General features: G+C 46.1%; 1 protein-coding gene across 4 annotated transcripts; it reads right to left on the bottom strand.

Annotated features, from left to right (window-relative positions):
- Nucleotides 1–227: 227 nt before the first annotated feature.
- Nucleotides 228–16,263, bottom strand: clk2b (CDC-like kinase 2b). 4 transcript variants are annotated; one of them, XR_005005248.1, is made up of 14 exons: nucleotides 15,826–15,914; nucleotides 13,429–13,604; nucleotides 12,448–12,745; nucleotides 9,309–9,399; nucleotides 8,032–8,098; nucleotides 7,441–7,557; nucleotides 4,849–5,015; nucleotides 4,239–4,333; nucleotides 3,597–3,726; nucleotides 3,346–3,428; nucleotides 2,239–2,318; nucleotides 1,850–1,940; nucleotides 852–1,644; nucleotides 228–604 (listed from the first exon to the last, which is right to left on the bottom strand). XR_005005248.1 is itself a non-coding variant. In XM_036538553.1 (13 exons), the coding sequence occupies exons 2-13, from the start codon at nucleotides 13,602–13,604 to the stop codon at nucleotides 1,444–1,446; spliced, it is 1,596 nt and encodes a 531-aa protein (XP_036394446.1). In that variant the 5' UTR covers nucleotides 16,169–16,263; the 3' UTR covers nucleotides 228–1,443. The 4 variants fall into 4 exon arrangements, 3 of the variants coding, with proteins under 3 accessions (XP_036394446.1, XP_036394444.1, XP_036394447.1); XM_036538553.1 differs by lacking the exon at nucleotides 15,826–15,914 and adding an exon at nucleotides 16,169–16,263 and having other exon boundaries at nucleotides 228–1,644; XM_036538551.1 differs by having other exon boundaries at nucleotides 228–1,644.
- Nucleotides 16,264–16,825: the final 562 nt, after the last annotated feature.

Genomic DNA, 16,825 nt, shown 5'->3' on the forward strand with positions numbered 1-16,825 from the left:
GCACACCAGCAGCGCGTCTCATTCAGACTCTCGCACCTCTGACTGCAGGCTTTTTTCAATCTGCATTTACACTTAGGTTCACAGGCAGACAGAAACACTCTCTCATAGCGCTCAGACCCGTCAGCCCGTCAGGCTGTCGAATACTCTGGCAGCAGCCCTCGGGTCAGAACTCTAGAGTTAAGTCTTACATTTACTGAAGCCAGTATGAGCCAGAATAGGAGCTCACGTTTATTATAGAATTGTACTTATATACAGTTTATACAAAGTTCATTTCATACAAAAAAATAGAACAAGATGCTCAGTTTGTAGCTTCTCAATAAATACTGTAAACGTGTAAATGTTGTGTCTGTGGCAATGAGAACGTATCTGCAATAGGTAAGACAATGTGTGCTTCATTTAATATCAGACACAGAGTTCTTTGTAACAAGGAAACAGTGTGTTGTGTAGCATGTATGTGTATGCATGTGTGTATTATGGTGGTCAACCAGTACCAGTTGCCAAATCAGCTACGAGCAACTGTGTAAAAGTTAACATTTTCCATAACACCATCTTACCACTGAGCAATGGGGAGTGCTGGTCGGAGTCACTGCGGTTAGTCCCACCTCTATCTCGGAAAGAAAGAAACAGGGAAGCTGTCAATCAGTTTGAGGGGATCCAATCAGCAGCCAGCGTGGGAGTGTATCACTGATTGTAAGGAGCTGTATCACTCCGAGCAGTCAGGCCAGATGGCAGAAGTGCTGAGTAACTGTTGGCTGGTGATGTCACTAGATCTGCCCTCTGCGATCAGAGATCAGCCAAATACCCGATCATGCGTCAGAGCCTCTGACAGCCAGAGCCAAGACTCCGCTCACCTGTCAGTGACAGTGGATGTCTCTTGTCTTCTCTCATTCTGAGTCTCTTCCAATCGGCAGAGTTTATTTCAACGAAGCCCCACCCCTCTCTTCCCCGTGAGGACAATGGAAGCGGGCTGATGTGGGTATGCTGTCAAGCATTCCCTCCTGCCTCTCCCTTTCAATCACCCGCCCCAGTTAAGTCTCAACGTGAACTGGGATTGGCTGGCGTCGCCCACACATCACTGCTCGTCGCTCATCTCTGCCCAATGAGCGCAAAGTTCGTGAGCACACGCTGTGGGCCTGCCCTCCACATGCCATCTCTTCCTCTGTCCGTGCGGATTGGCAGGAGGGGAGCGAGAGAGGGGGGGGAAGAACAGCAAGGTGAGGTAGAGGGGATAGGCCCAGGAGGTTAAAAGGAGGTAGAGGAGCAAAGAAGCAGAGCATTCGTCAACCAATACTTCGGTATCGGGGAACCCCTCTGCCCCAGATCCAGCCATCATCACTGTCATTACTGTCCCTACAGGAGTCGAGCCTGGCGGTTCCTCGCGCGCCCCCTCTTCCCAAACGCCCGCGGCTCTATCCCCTCGGAGGGTCTCGGACGGTGGCCCGGTCACCGGCTGATGTCACGGTTGCCCTCCCAGCTCTTGCTGCCTCCGGGGTCGCCCCCGCTGCCGCCCTCGCGGAGGGGCAGGAAGAACGGGTGTCGCAGGGCGGCGGCGAGCGCCACGCGCTTCGAGGGCTCGTACTCCAGCATGCTCTCGATCAGGTCGAACAGCTGGTGGTGCTCCTCCGCCTCAGACAGCAGGTACCTCTGCAAGAGGGAGAGACGCGGGGGGGGGTGAGACAGGCGGGAGCAGAGGAACGGAAACGCACGCCATCGGTAATAAAAGGATCATACTGTTCTTTAAGCACAATAATCCTTCTCATCTGCCTCGGTCTCTCGCAATCCTACCGGTCACCCTCGTTATCCCCGACACCGGCTTCCCATCTTCCCCCGGAGCCCCTCCCTTTCTCACCCGCAGCGGTTTGCAGTTCTCCCTCACGTATCTCCCTGCAGAGGAGCTCTCGTCCCAGTCGAGTCGGCCGTGATAGAAATACTTCTGCTTCCTGAGAGGAGAAGCAGTGACATCAGTTTAAAAGCCACCTTCTGACAGAAATAACACAAAAGTGCAATATACTGACACACAGACAGACAAAACAGGCTAAAGTAAGAATGACGAATGTAGCTCACGTATAGTCAGATTAACATAGCTGGGCATTCACAAATATAAATCCGTGCATGTATCCATAGCTTAATAAACGTGCACACCAGGTGAGTGCATGAATAGTGTACAGGAAGTGCTGGTGCACCTGTGTGTGTGTGTGAGTGAGTGATAAAGCGCCTGCTGGGGTGGTGGGGGCTGACCTGGTCTTACGGATCATCCTAGAGGGGATTGGTCCCTGTATTCTCTCCATCATCGCCAGGTGCTCCCTGTTGTCGTGTGTCTGTCCATGGGATCAACGGTCGGGGGGGAAACGGGGGATGAGAGACAAGCCTTAGGTACACATTCTGTGTTTTTAATACACCCCTTTCATCGCTCATTCGAACCATTCCGCTCACTCCGTGCCCATACAGTCTGTGTGTGTGTGTGTGTGTGTGTGTGTGTGTGGTACACAGGCCTGCATTTTCACCACCTCCTCTCCCCCTCTCGCTCACACTGTCTGCCACTGCCTCAAGGTTTGCTCAAGGACGGGAGAATAAGTGGGAAATTCCGCACGTTCTCCCGAGCTGTGAGGCTGCGCTGCTGATGTCCGAACGGCCTGCGCTGCCGGAGAGCTCAAGGGCGCACGGCGTCAGTTAAACCCGCATCAGTCCCGGTGCGTCATGCAAGTCTTAACTCTGTTATTCTTCCACTCCCGCACAAATGAGCTGTAATGATGAAAGACTTGTACAGTCAAAGTTTGAAGCTGTTTTTCAGAATGGGTTGGCTGCCAGTGAAAGGCAACGAGAGGAGTGGCAGTGTGAGTTTCAGGGGAGCCCAGGCCTGGCTCTCAGCTGCAGGGACACATTGGAGTGAGCGTGGGGCTATTCTGGGCCTCGGTCGGCTGCCAGCTTCATGCTGCTCTTAGCTCACTTTATCCTCCTGGAAGACGGGCTGAGCCCACAGCTGTGCTTCCCTGCTGCTGCAGCCTTGGCCTGGACACCACACACACACACACACACACACACACACACACACACACACACACACACACACACACACACACACACACAGAGACACAGACACACAGAGACACACACAGACACACAGACACACAGACACACACACACAGACACAGACACAGACACAGACACAGACACAGACACACACACACACACACAGACACACATGCCCACACACGCCCGCACCAGCCCACTCACGCTCATATACACACACATACATTTTATTCAACCTTTTCCAGTGAACACTGGCAATCGGAGCAAAATGTCAGCTGAAACGGATTCGTCTCTGTGAGTATGAGTATGCCCTACCTGAAACAAAGTGAAGCCCAGGTAATACTCAAAGAGGATGCAGCCAATGCTCCACACGTCACAAGGCTGGCTCCAGCCCAGCTCTGAGGAAGCCACACAAACACAGGCCATGTACAACACGCTCCTCAAAACCACTGCTTTACAAAACACGGCGCCGGCACAGGGATGAATGAAATGCTGCCGATGGAGGGGAGAGGGCATCGACACACAGCGCGTCTGCGAGGGAAGCCGGCGGGAGCACGCGCGCTCACCGAGTATGACCTCAGGGGCGCGGTAGTGGCGCGTCGACACGATGGTGCTGTGGTGCTCGTGGTCGAAGGTCGCGCTTCCGAAATCCACAACCCGCACCGCCGTGCTCTTCACCGTCCGCTCGTCGCGCTTCTGAGACCAGAAACAACAACAGCGACGCTCACGTATAACGGCGAGGACGATACGAACCCGCGCTGAGGCGCGGGTACAGTAACAGCGAGAAACACCATAAACCACATTAGGGCATCGGCACAGTAACACTGAGAATACCACACGGTGCGCTGGCACAGAGACACAGCAAAAAGGAGAATATTACACCCTGAGCTAGTGAAGGAATGCAGACTCACTGAGAATACTAATGAACCACACTGAGACAGAGACAGGTCAAATCTACCACAAAGAGCAGCGCTAATGTTCACTTTCCCCACTGCAGAATACACTGGGAAGGGCAGCTTTACTCTCCATTTCCCTCTACATCTACTTCCTTTCTGCAGCGCCCCTGTCAATCACCTCCTGGTATTATTTCAGCCTGATCTTCAAAGCACTTCGCTACCAGCCGTGACATGTTATAAGGATGTGAAACCTAGAGCTCTTCTCAGACGGGAGATTTGCTAAATCCCTCCCACTCATTTCTCTTACTCTACCTTCTCCATGTTGTAGGTGATGGTGAAGTCTGAATTCACAAACAGGATGTTTTCCGGCTTCAGGTCGGTGTGCGTCAGCTTGTTATCGTGAAGAACTGCAGGGAAACAAACACATCACAACCACAATCACACAAACTGCAGCCATGCATACAGACTCAACAATCCAACATCTAAAGCAGTGCTGCCCTCAAGTGGAAAAGTGTGGATTGTTACTAGCATCTCTTTATAAAGAACTATTTAGATTATTGTGATTTAGCAGAGGCTCTTATCCAGAGCAACTTACATAGGTTATAATATATAATATATAGATATTTACAATTCTGGGTTAAGTACCTTGCCCAAGGGTACAACAACAGTATCCCAGTGGGGAATGGAACCAGAAACCTTTCAGTTACAAACCCTACTTCTTACCACTACACCACACTACTGCCCACAGTGAATCTAATTGTGCTCAATAACTGATGAGTCAGCCTGGGTGTGTGCATAACGGTGGGTTCAGTCTGGGAGCGGGCAGATCAGAGTGGGAGTAGGAGTCAGAACGTGCGTGGAAGTGTCTCTGTGCTCTCGCGTTTAGATGGGACAGTGAGAGTGTGTACGTGCCCATACTCACACTTGACGGCCTGGCAGATCTGGTAGGCCATGTGGCGGACCTGGCTGATGGAGTAGGGCAGGTAGTTGTTCTCCTTGAGGAAGTCAAAGGTGCTCAGCGCCAGCAGCTCAAAGGAGATGCACATGTGGCCGTGGTAGTCGAACCAGTCATACATCTTCACACACAGACTGGGGGAGGAAAAAGGAAGAAACCGTCACAAAAGGTCTTCTTCTGCCACCATAAACGGCAATACCTTGGACAAGTTCACCACAGCTAACTGACACTGCAAGCTGAACAAGGTAATTACACTTGATGGGACTGGGGCATACACAGCCAGCGTCCATATAATCACATACTCTACTGAAAGAATAGAGATCTTGAGTTTCACAGACACAAAAGCACCTTTTCAAACCAAGATAAATAATATCAAATTTGTGTAAAGTTTTTTTTTTTTTTTTTTACTTCTTCCACACAGATTGTGTAGATTCACTCTTCCAAATGAAACCCCTTATTTTCAACTTATCTCTTAACAGTACAGCACACAACAGCGTCACTTCAATTTCTGCACTCAAGTTACACTGACACAAAGAAAGGCCAGTTAACACAACAAATTTAATTTAAGGAGTTCAGGCACCCTTGCCTAGTCTTTGCGCTGTAATGAATGTACTTACGTTCATCTTAATATCCTGAGTGCACAAGACACCAAACAAATCCCTCTTCTGTTTTAGGATTCATCACATGAAAGTATCTTATTTCAATACTGACGAAATACATTTCCCTGATGGGATTTTCTAATGCAACACAAGAAACCAACTGATATGTGATAGACCCACAATATTGACTGTGTTTCAAAAGCAGACGTTTTCTTGCTGGTTTCAGCTCCCACACAATGCTCCTGCGTTCTCTCACCTCCTTTTATCCCCTCAGTTCATGGCAGCCCTCACTGCCTGCCTTTCATACTATGGCAGGAAGTTACATCAGAGCAGCCTCTGGGAACACTGTCACAGTTAAAGCACGTTCATTCCAGAACTGGGTAAATACCGTTTTGAAGCCAATCCTGGGGGAATGTGCTTCTCCCCCTCCCACATTTCTTGTTTTCATATTGAATTTGCACATTTCAGACTGTTGAAAATCAGCTCTCAGTACTCTAAAAAGCGTGTGTGTGTGATGTTTTGTATAATCGCATCTGTCCCTGTAACGTGTTCGCATAATTATGCATATTAGCTTGGCAGCTGCTTTTATCCAGTGATTTACAAGGGTAATATGGCATGATACTACATTACAGCTGAAACAACAACAGTAACACAGAGCTAGAGCTGCCAGAACCCGCAGTAAATAGGCTTTAAGGAAAAACCCACCTTAAAATAAGAACAATGAAAACACTTTGTACTGGTCTTTGAGAGGATATGCCAGTCTTGTCTTGCCAAATATATAGGCTATACATGCAATCACATATTTATAGCACAGAAGTGAGTGATAATTTTCATGCAACCGGACTGTAAACAAGGGCATATGACTTGTTGATAAAGCCCTTCCTTAGGTAAGTGTGTGGGAGAAAATATATTTACATATATATAACTCCTGCTTATGTCAAGTCACACTTATGGTGGCAACATTCTGGCAAGCCAGGGAATAAGTAACAAACCACCAGGCTGATGAAGAAACTAACCTCGATTGGTGAAAGAATAAAGGACGAAGTTTTGCCACATTTATAAGGCACTCTCAACAACAGGAATGTTTGTAAAAAATAGTTCAGATGGCAAAATGAGGATTTTTTTGGGAACCACAAAATAAACCTTGCGTGATTTGTATAGTAACTACTGATCGTTTGTAATTGCTTTAAATACCTCTCTCTATAAAGAAGTTACATGGATGAAACATTAAATTATTGCATGAAAAATTAAGCAAATACCATTCTCGCCTAAAGGCTTTGTTAAGGGTTACTCCATCTGCACTAACTGATTTCTGACTGGTTTCTCCCTTTTTAGTTCCTACCTTTTTGTTGTAAAGGTTGTCAAAGCGGCATTTTGACTGCAGATACATCGCAAAATACTAATTATTGTAAGCATTATGTGTGGTATCTACACCCCATGGTGTGGGAGCACCAGGTAGGGAACAGACAGGTAAGAAAAGCTAGAGAAGACAGCCCATACCAACACTCGCAACACTTAAGTCATTTTGCGAATGATTCAAGTTCAGGTTAAAGTCTAACTACTGTCCAGCAGCAATTCTTGGAGAGGGACACAAAAAACCCTCTTGTGAATTGTCATCACAGTTCAAATTTTATGACTGGTGATGCAATCGGATAAAAGCCTGATATGCTACAGGTGAATCCAGTATTCTGAACAGACTCAGGTGTAATGGCACAGGCTAAAAATGTGTGAAACCTAGGTCAACGTGCCTTTGCTTTCCAGCTGGGTCCAGATCACTGCAGACTGAAACAGTTTCTGCGGGCCACCAAATAAGGGAGTGATAACACATTCCTCTAGAACTGTACGGTGACGGCGTAGAGTGCATACAGCATGATGGAGACAGTGCTGCTTACAGATTCCTCCAGAGACGCACCACAACAAGGCAGAGCGTAAGAGCAGAGTGACACTGGGCTGCACTCACTGCTTGTTCTCTGGGTCCTTCTCGTTGATCTTCTCCAGCACGTTGATCTCCAGACGCGCCGCCTCCTTGTATTTCTCCACGTTCTTAATGATCTTCAGGGCCACGCGGGCTCCTCCCCTGAAACACGTGTCAGTAAGTCACACACATGCACACACAAAAAAGCGCACAAAACATGCCAATTCCATGAACACCACTAAGGCAAACATGCAAAACCTACATGTAAACCTTTAATAGCTTTTTTTGTTTAATTTTCTTGCAGCCATATGTTAAAAACTGATTTTTTTCACTTTGAATGAGGGAATGAAGTGTCTTTGAACATCTCTGCTGATACACAACACCTATCATGACATTATTGGCATTCAGCAGACGCTCTTATGCAGAGTAACTTACATAAGTTACAATTTTTTTTTATATAGCTGGATATTTACTGAGGCAGTTCTGGGTTTAAGCACTTCGCCCAAGGGTACAGCAGCAATGCCCCAGCAGGGAATCGAACCGGCAACCTTTCAGTTACGAGTCCTGCTCCTTAACCACTTTGCTACACTGCCACCCCTATCAGCAGACTCACTCAGGAGCAGCGCTGCCACATACCTGTGGTGGTCCACGCACTGGACTACCCTCCCAAAGGTGCCCTCCCCCAAAGTGTTGACAATCTCATCTGTGTGTGAGAGAGAAAGAGACAGCGAGAGGGACAAAAAATGGTTAGGAGGTGAAACACAATGAAAGAGGAATATCGGGCGCACAACTGCCTGACTCACAAGGGGGGGCCAGCTTCCCTTCTGTGACGGGAAACCATGCCCCCCCCAGGCCATGGAAAATAAAAGATGCTACTGTCAGGGGCATCACTTCCCTTGCCCCAACAACGGCAGAATTTAAACCCTAATGGGAACTACACAGATTTTCTCTCGAGTAGCAGCTGGGCTGATTTTGACCTGTTTTGGGGGGAAGGGGTGGGAATGATAGTTGTTAACGCACACCTAAATCAAACAAAAATAAGTGTCTATTTTTCCATCTTTCGCCATGAGACATGTTTACATCGGTTATTTTAAGCCATCTAATCTTAGAGGTACAGTGGAGTGGAGGTAAATAGAAGACAGGGGAGGGAGGCAGAAGATGAAGGGTTGGTTTTCAAAGGCAGTTACTGCCCCCCCAAAAGAAAAGCTTATGTGTCGGACATTACAACAGTGACTGGGGGAAGGAAAAGCTACTGAATGACCAAAACAGAAAGAAGAAAATATAAATTTCTATTCTTCCTGATCTACTGTCATCATGCTCTTAAAACATATAGCGAAGAGTATGGTGTGGGGTTGGGTCGGAACATTACACCAGTAAAATTACTTCTACATGGCAATCTCTATCAAATGCTCTGCAATCAACAAAACTGGGTTGTTTAATTCCAGGTAGTTTCACTGTAGCTGTTTTTGAACCATCTGGGGGTGTCTGGTGTGGCTGAACTACAGTAATACAGGGATAGGAGAATTATCCGAAATCAATTTGAAAATCAATCATATTTTCATAGAGGACCTTTTGTCCCTTGCATTTAAATGTTAAGGTCCTTTTCCAAAGGATAATCCAGAGAATAAAAGAGAGAAAGGAAAAAAATTAAATGTATAAGCCTAATCACAAACACACCAGCAACATGCTTGTGGACTAAATGAAGATCAAACCTATATATCCTCACAAATAAAATCCTCCTTATAAGTATATCTTCGCCTGCATAATATACATATAGAGTGATCCATCACTTCAGCCCAAGAGAGGCAGATGAAACGGAGAGCTGTTCTAAGATCAGGTAATCCCTTTTCTCACAATACTCTATGGATGTACTGATATCGAGAAGGGTTACGATAAGTAGTGGCAGTGAGTACATCTTTCTTGCAGGACGTCCCCACTCCGATAGATCAGGTGCCCTTCCTCGTCGTCCCTCACACTCAACGCCCTCGTCCGGCTGTTGCTCCGCTGTGGGCCACCAGGGTTCGAGGACGACACAACCGGGGGGGAGGGGGATCAGCCATTGCCACGGCGACGGTGGAGGAGGTGACGTAACAGTCGCAGGTGGAGGTAGAGGAGGTGGTGTAGTTGTTGTAGGTAGAATGGGCGGTCATAGGGCGATTCATATGACACCACACCGCGTGAGGGAATATATAACGATAGGGATATAGTGCAAGGGAACAAGTCAAAGATCACATTGCTCTTACTCCTACTGTCTCCTACTTTTTCCCCTCTTTACTGTTGTGCCTACGTCTCCTATGAAATAAAAAATGCCTACAGGTATATATGAACACCTACAAGTTATGAGATCTGAGTAAAGGCAACAGGTTTGCTAACCATTTAAAAACTTGGAAATGCATGAAGGCTGTAGAAACATTCAGAAATCATTACAGCTAGAAAACGGAAAATCACTTGAAGCAAAAAAAGGGAAATTCAAACAAAACAGGAATATTGAGATGATTAGTAGCACTTGCACCCCATCCCCATCCCTGGCTTTCAGCAGAGAAAGCAATAGATGTCAGTAATTTAAAACACAGGTCTCAGGTCTGCCAGCTTAACACAGACGTAGACAGACAGACAGACAGACAGACAATGACAGTCACACACCCTCACACTTCTGTGTCATTTGACCAATAGTTCTGCCCTGCTTTGCACTGCTGCCCAGGCCTTCTCGGTTCAGCCGGGTCTATACAGTGAAGTCACCATAAGATCCCTTAACTAATTTTAATCCTTAGGTAACGGGGTAAACGAGAAATGCCAGGGGGCTCCGAGGCCTCTGCCGAGAAGCTCTCCGAGACTATTTACATCCATGCGGTTCTGTTATTAATACCAGTGTCTGAGAAGGCAAAAGGCTTGAGGAACAGCAGAGTTCAAACACCAGGCTGATCCATACAGCCCAAAGGGGGCTAAGACACACAGAGCGAGGTGCAGGGAGGCAGGTAAGAGAGACGGAGGGGATGCAGGACACAGGCATGGCTAGAGGAAACAGCGGAGGCCATCACACTGGGTTCACTTAACAAAAACAGCAGCAGAGAAAAGCACGAAAGCAAAAAGGAAAAGAGGCGAAAGGCTAGGTGAAGACAGGTACTCACAGACAGGCACAGGCAGACACAGCTGATGCAGGTCTTATACACTGAATACAGTTCAGTTTTGCCCATGGCTCTGGTACAGAGTGAGGTAGAGGGCGAGAGGAGAGAGAGACAGAGGAAGAAGCAGAACGGAGAAGGAAAGATACAAGCATTGACGGAAAGGAGAGAGGAGAGAGAGGGGGAATGGAGGAAAGTAGAGAAACAGGCAGACAGTAAAAAAAGAAAAAAAAAGAGCAGATTAGGAAGGAGAGAGAAGCAAAGAGAGCGGGCAGAGAAAGGACAGGGGACAGAAAAGCACTGCAAGGAAAGAGAGCGAGGAGAGGAAGGGAGACATATGAGGGGTAAAGCAAGGAGGGCGAGGGCTGAGGCAGGTACTAATAATAAACCCTGGTCATGACTCCCCTGGGAAAATCCTGAGACGCGAATCAAAATTTTGAGAATGGAGTAGAGGGATCTGGTTTCTCCCTTCGCACTCCTTAAAACCCCCTTCTCCCCTCCCCATATGCACCTCTCCCCACTCTAAGGCTCACTTTTTCTGCAATGGTCCTTTGTGCCCCGCTCTGCCTTCTAAATACCACTTAGCATGTCCAAGTGTCTATCCAGCAGAAATTTCATTCTACATGTTTATATTCTTTATGTGCTCCACAAGTATTACATATGACAGCCAAATATGTTGGTGCTGAAGATTCGGTTTGGTAAGTTCCCGATATCACAACTGGGTTGAAGGAAAGAAATCAGGACATCAAATTTAGAGTGCTTTTTTGCAGACTTGTTGTTGTGTTTTTCAAAAAAAATATTGGCATATAAGGCATATTTTTATGCTGTGTAGCAACCCTACACAGTCAATTTTCACAACTCTTTATACTACCCAATTGTTTTTTATATGCAATTAATGACACATATACAGAAAAAAACACAGGAAATTGGGATTTTTTAACACAGGTATTTTTAAATTAATCACTATATTACTAGCTTGCCAGTGTGCATGTATTTATAGCAAATAAAGGCACAATCCATATAAAATGTAGCTAAAGATGTTTAAATACATGACATAAATGTCTGCACATTTGAAGATCATGAACTGTTTACTACATGGTGCATATTTTAAAATGTCATGTTCTCAACCAGTGGTGTGTGACCATGCAGAACATTCTCTTTCCTGATCACCCTATTTGCATCGCACTGAAGCCTTCCCTTTTGATAAATGATCTGTAATACTATGGGTATGATGATGTTCATTCTGATATGCTCAATACACTGCTGGAGAGACACCTCACAGGCCTTTGTATCATTAATTAGACAGTTCTGTCAGTCCCTGTCTCCTCCTGGGGCAGCACATTATTGAACTACAGCTGACGATGTTTGACAGAGGTGACATGCCTAACTCTTTGCCTGTGACAACATGTCCAGAGTCATCAGGAGTGCCACAGAACACGCAACAGATATTTATTTCACACACACACACACACACACACACACACACACACACACATACAGACACACACAGAACACAAAAACATAACCCCATGGAGACAAACCTACAGTCACTCAACAACCCATTTAATTAGCCTTGATAAAAGGTGCTACAGTGTAGGTATTTGTGTGTGCAAATGAAAGGCTACCTATCTGGATTCCCCATTTCAGACAATTATAAGTCTACCAATTGACCCTACTTATTTTGTGCTACTCAGACACAATATCATCTTCTTAACAACAGCACTAAGAAAAAACTTTTTGAAATAATAAAAAATAACACTTTGAGACATGAGGAAAAGCTTACTACTTACCAAGTCCGGGGGCTGTGGACAAGAGAACGTTAGGGGAAGACTTGAGGAGAAGAAAGAGAGGAAAAGACAAATAAAGAAAGAAAGAAAGAGAGGAGAGGGAGGTATCAGAAGGAGAGGGGCTTGGGTCGGGCAGTACTCACCGAAGAGGACGGGCTATAGGACCTGGTTCTACGCCTCCTTCGTTTGTGCTTACGCCTGCTGTCCTCCCGCTCGCGCTCTCTGTCGCGCCGGTACTCGTAGGGCCGGGGGGCGAAGTCGCCGTGCGCGTAGTACCCCTCGGCTGCGCCGCGTTCCCGCTCTCGTTCCCTCTCCCTCTCCCTCTCCCGCTCCCTCTCCTTCTCTCTCTCCCGCTCCCTCTCCCGGCTGTAGTCCAGGCGCCTGTAGCCCTCACAGTAGCGCCGGTCGTACGGTCTGCGGTCCGGGGAGCGGTTGTCGTAGCTGAGGCGAAAAAGGAGGACAAAAATCAAAGAGGACCCTGATGATACCTGTCAGAGAGCTCAAGATACACAACAGCTAGCTAGCTCCTTTACTAATTCTTAAAAAAGCAGGTTTGTGTATGTTTGTGCATACACATGAAACACCACAGAGCTTTTTCTATAAAGTTACATTTCCTTATAGAGCACAGAACACTGAATATTATTTTGGCCATCAAACCAACCAGCAATCCATGAAATTCACTTAGAAATTGCCAAGGTTCTGTACATAGGAACAGAGGTCCTCTCCTTCCCCACCAATACCCACCACCTCCTGAAATTCATCACTACTGTAACCTCTTCTTTTAAATTTCTGGAAAAAACTATGATAGGAATAGAAATTGGAATATGGAACCACACATATCCTCATATCCTCCATTATTCCCTAAATATTCGTTACATCCGCATATGAAACTATGCAATGGTTTCAAAGATTCATGAAAAGCTTTCCGTGGAGGTGTACATGTGTGGGAGATCTGAGTACCAGGCTCGCAGGCCTCCAGCCATGGTTTTTAAGTATTTGTCAGAACACAACCATTGAAACGCAGCGCACCTTAGGAAAGTGGATGAGCCTGTTCTATAAGGACTACCCAGATATACACGCTATGCTGCACATTCATCTGGCACACACAGGCGCGCCGCCCTGACCTCCTGGAGCGCAGGTAGCTGTCTTCATGCCTGTGCCCTCCCCCTCTTCTCTCCCTCTCGCTGCTGGAGGACATGGACGGGGGCCGCCGGCGCCGGTGCTTGCGCCCTCGGTAACGGTCCTGGTAGCTGCCTCGGCTGGCCCGCTCCGAAGATGGGTACCGTCTTGAGTGAGGCATCTGGGGAGGAAGGCGGCGAGAGAAAGGAGGAGGGAATTCAGTGTGGAGAGCTGACTGAGAGGAGGGAGTTAGGGTAAAGGACGGTGTAAAGGGGTGAGAGGAAAGGCAAGATAATAAATTAGGAAAGATGGCTGACAGAGACTAAACCACACCTGGAGAGACGGATGACATGGGACATGGAGGGCTACAGGAAAGAGATGAGAGTAGAGGAGAGCAAAGAGGGGAAAACAGGGTGGGGGGAGGGGGAGCTGGAAAGAGAGAGCATGTTGGACAGGAAAGGAAGAAAGGCAAGAGGAGCTACTGTATGTGCTCAGCACTGAGTCATATTCCGAATGCAAAACCTTCTGCCAAAAGCAGGTCAACCCGAACCTAAACCTGGAACACCGCTCCTGAGAACACAAACCAGACCAGACATAAAAATAAACGAACACAAACAAATAAGGTGGAAAACACAGCCGTTAAAACCTAATGCAAATTCCCTACCCGAAATGAGCATTTTCCTGTCATTCTGAGCATGCCAGCGAGTGTGTGTGCGCATAAATGTCTATGGCTCTCTGGGGTGAGAGTGAGATGGGGGGGAGGGGAGAGAGGGTAACCCAGCACACTCACCCACAGATGGGAGAGAGAACAGGCAAACCACAGAGAGAGAGGCAAGAGGTGTGGGGGCAGGGCAGAGTTCAGCTGAAGAGGTCTGTGCTTCACACCTGTCTACACCCTTATGCAAAAATCACCACACAAATTCACAGCTGCTGCTCTCAGTTTTACTGCTGGGTAACAGTCCTCTCCCCCCCTCCAACACTGAAAAAAATGGTAAAAGCACAGCAATGTCTGCACACAAAATGGCCACCTTAAACAGAATTACTGCACAAAAGATTTATGGAAAATCATACAAGTTTTATGCCCCTCTAACCCATGTAATTGGCTAAGTATAGAATAAAAAAATAACTGGTAAATTAAGAAGAAAGTTCCTACACCTAATGACTGACTATCCCATTTGTATTGATAAAAAATGAAGTAAATAAGTCCAAAGCTCCAATATCCAACATGACCTTACTGTACGTGTTAATATTCCTTTATAAAACAAATATCGTTACACCACCAACGCGCAAGTGCAACTGCCAGGCTATACTTACAGTTTTTCAACTCATACATATAATTATTAGTTTCACTTACGGGTGCCTTCTCAATAGTACTACCTGATCCAGAAAACTACTGTATAACGTTACATAACTTTCCGGATCACTATTCAGCCCTCCTACAACACTACCTAAAATGTAAACATTCATATGTATGAACGGCGTGATATGAATTCACCATGCCTTCTACAGCTAATTCATATCAAATAAATACCTTTAGACAGATAAGAGTGGTCACGTAATGAATAACACATTTTAGCAGCCGTAAAAAGCTATAATTATGGACTTTATTGCAAATTGCCACAAATAACTCCCAGCCAAGGTGCTGACCATTCAGTAATGTAATCGCAGTTAGCTGGCTAGCCAACCACTCAAATTAGGCCTACGAGTTTAACAGATCTTGAGGTATTAAGGTTGTCACAGATCAAATAAAAGTGGTTAGCCAAAGGTATGGTAATAATGACTTTGCTACCTCATTAGCTCGCGTTACAAAGCCATGAAAAACTACCCCATGTGTAAAGTCAGTAAGCTAGCTAAAGTGGGCGTTGACTGCCATGATTAGGTAGCTAAATTTGCTGGTTTAGTTATATGCTAACCATCACGACATGTAGCTGGCTTGTTGACTATACATTCACCAGTGTCCTTTCAGCAATTCAGTAGCTATTAATTCGGCTAACTAACGTTTCCACGAGGAGTCCACAATATTTCAAGAGCTAACGTTAGCTAGCCACTGTAACAAGCAACTCGCAGGAAGGCCTTAAAACTACTCTTCCAAACTAACAAGGTACCAGTCAACCAATGTCACAAATGTTTAGATTGCTTGCTACCTAGAACTTCACTTTCTTTGCAAGTTTACGTTAAGTGACCATCTATATAGAACAATGTTTTAGGCTAACAGTTCACTAGCGATCAAATTTAGAGGCAGCCAGTACATCAACAGTAGCTATTCAACTAACGTTAGCCAGCTACTTTCCCTAATATTACCTTCCAGTATCTAGCTACTTAGGTAGCTGTGTGGCCGACAGTGAAAATATAAAAAAAAACGCAGCGGAACTAACGCTAGCGTGAGGCACTTAGCTATGTACCGTTAACCAGATATTTCGGTCCACATCCATCCTGCACCTGGAGTCCGCCATTTTATGTGAACCCCACGGCGCTGCGTAAGAAAACTAAAAGACCGCCATCTTATTAGCTAGCTAGCTAGCTAACGTTAGCCTGTGCCTCTAAGCACGTTAACTAACGTTGGCTAGTTAGCTGTACTGCAGTGAGAGAGGGAGGAAAAAATGTGTGCGGACTGCTGGAAGAAAGGGGGTTGAACTGTACTGAATCAGACTGCTTAAAATGCAAGACGGCAGCTCATTCCACAAGCCTGACTGCCACCGTCTTTAGGCAACATATAAGAGGGTATGTATTTATTTGGGTTTTTACCGTTTTAGCAGCGAGGCCCGTCCGCTTATCCCAAAGGAAATCCGTGCTGACGTTTTCTCTCGGTCTCTCTGAGTTCGAATCCGTTTCCCCCCGCGCTCCTCCTCCTCTGACGCGCGTTCACACACTCCGCGTTTCTCCCCTGGCCTGACGGGCGCGCTCATGAAACCCGAGAACGCAAAATTCTCCGACAGAGGGACGTTGTCATGTCTGTATACTGCCCTCAAAACAAAACCTACTCATATCCTTGATTAAAAAATAACGCAATTTATTCAGCATATAACCGACCATTTTGAAAAACCCTCTCTGATTTTACTGATGCCCAGAACATTTATTTGTCGTAGGCCTATTGAAGAAAGAAAGGCAGAATTTAAAATTCTAAAATCTAAAAATCTAAAATAGTGTGTGGGAAATGCGTCAGCTTTTTGAGAGAGTAAACATTCCAAATCTGAATTAAAATGTGTACATGAGATAACATTCTCAGTGAACTGTAGACCATTAATGCACTGGAGCACAAAAAGCATTAATCTGATATACAGATTGCAATCTTTAAAGTATCTTTAAGAAAGCCTGAATCGATATGAAAAGCCCAGAACTGACCTTACCTTCAATTAACCATACCCCAAACATTATTTTAGACAAAAATGTGATGATTTCAAC

Source organism: Megalops cyprinoides, chromosome 10 (genome assembly GCF_013368585.1).
Source record: "Megalops cyprinoides isolate fMegCyp1 chromosome 10, fMegCyp1.pri, whole genome shotgun sequence".
In the NCBI taxonomy this organism is placed as follows: domain Eukaryota; kingdom Metazoa; phylum Chordata; class Actinopteri; order Elopiformes; family Megalopidae; genus Megalops; species Megalops cyprinoides.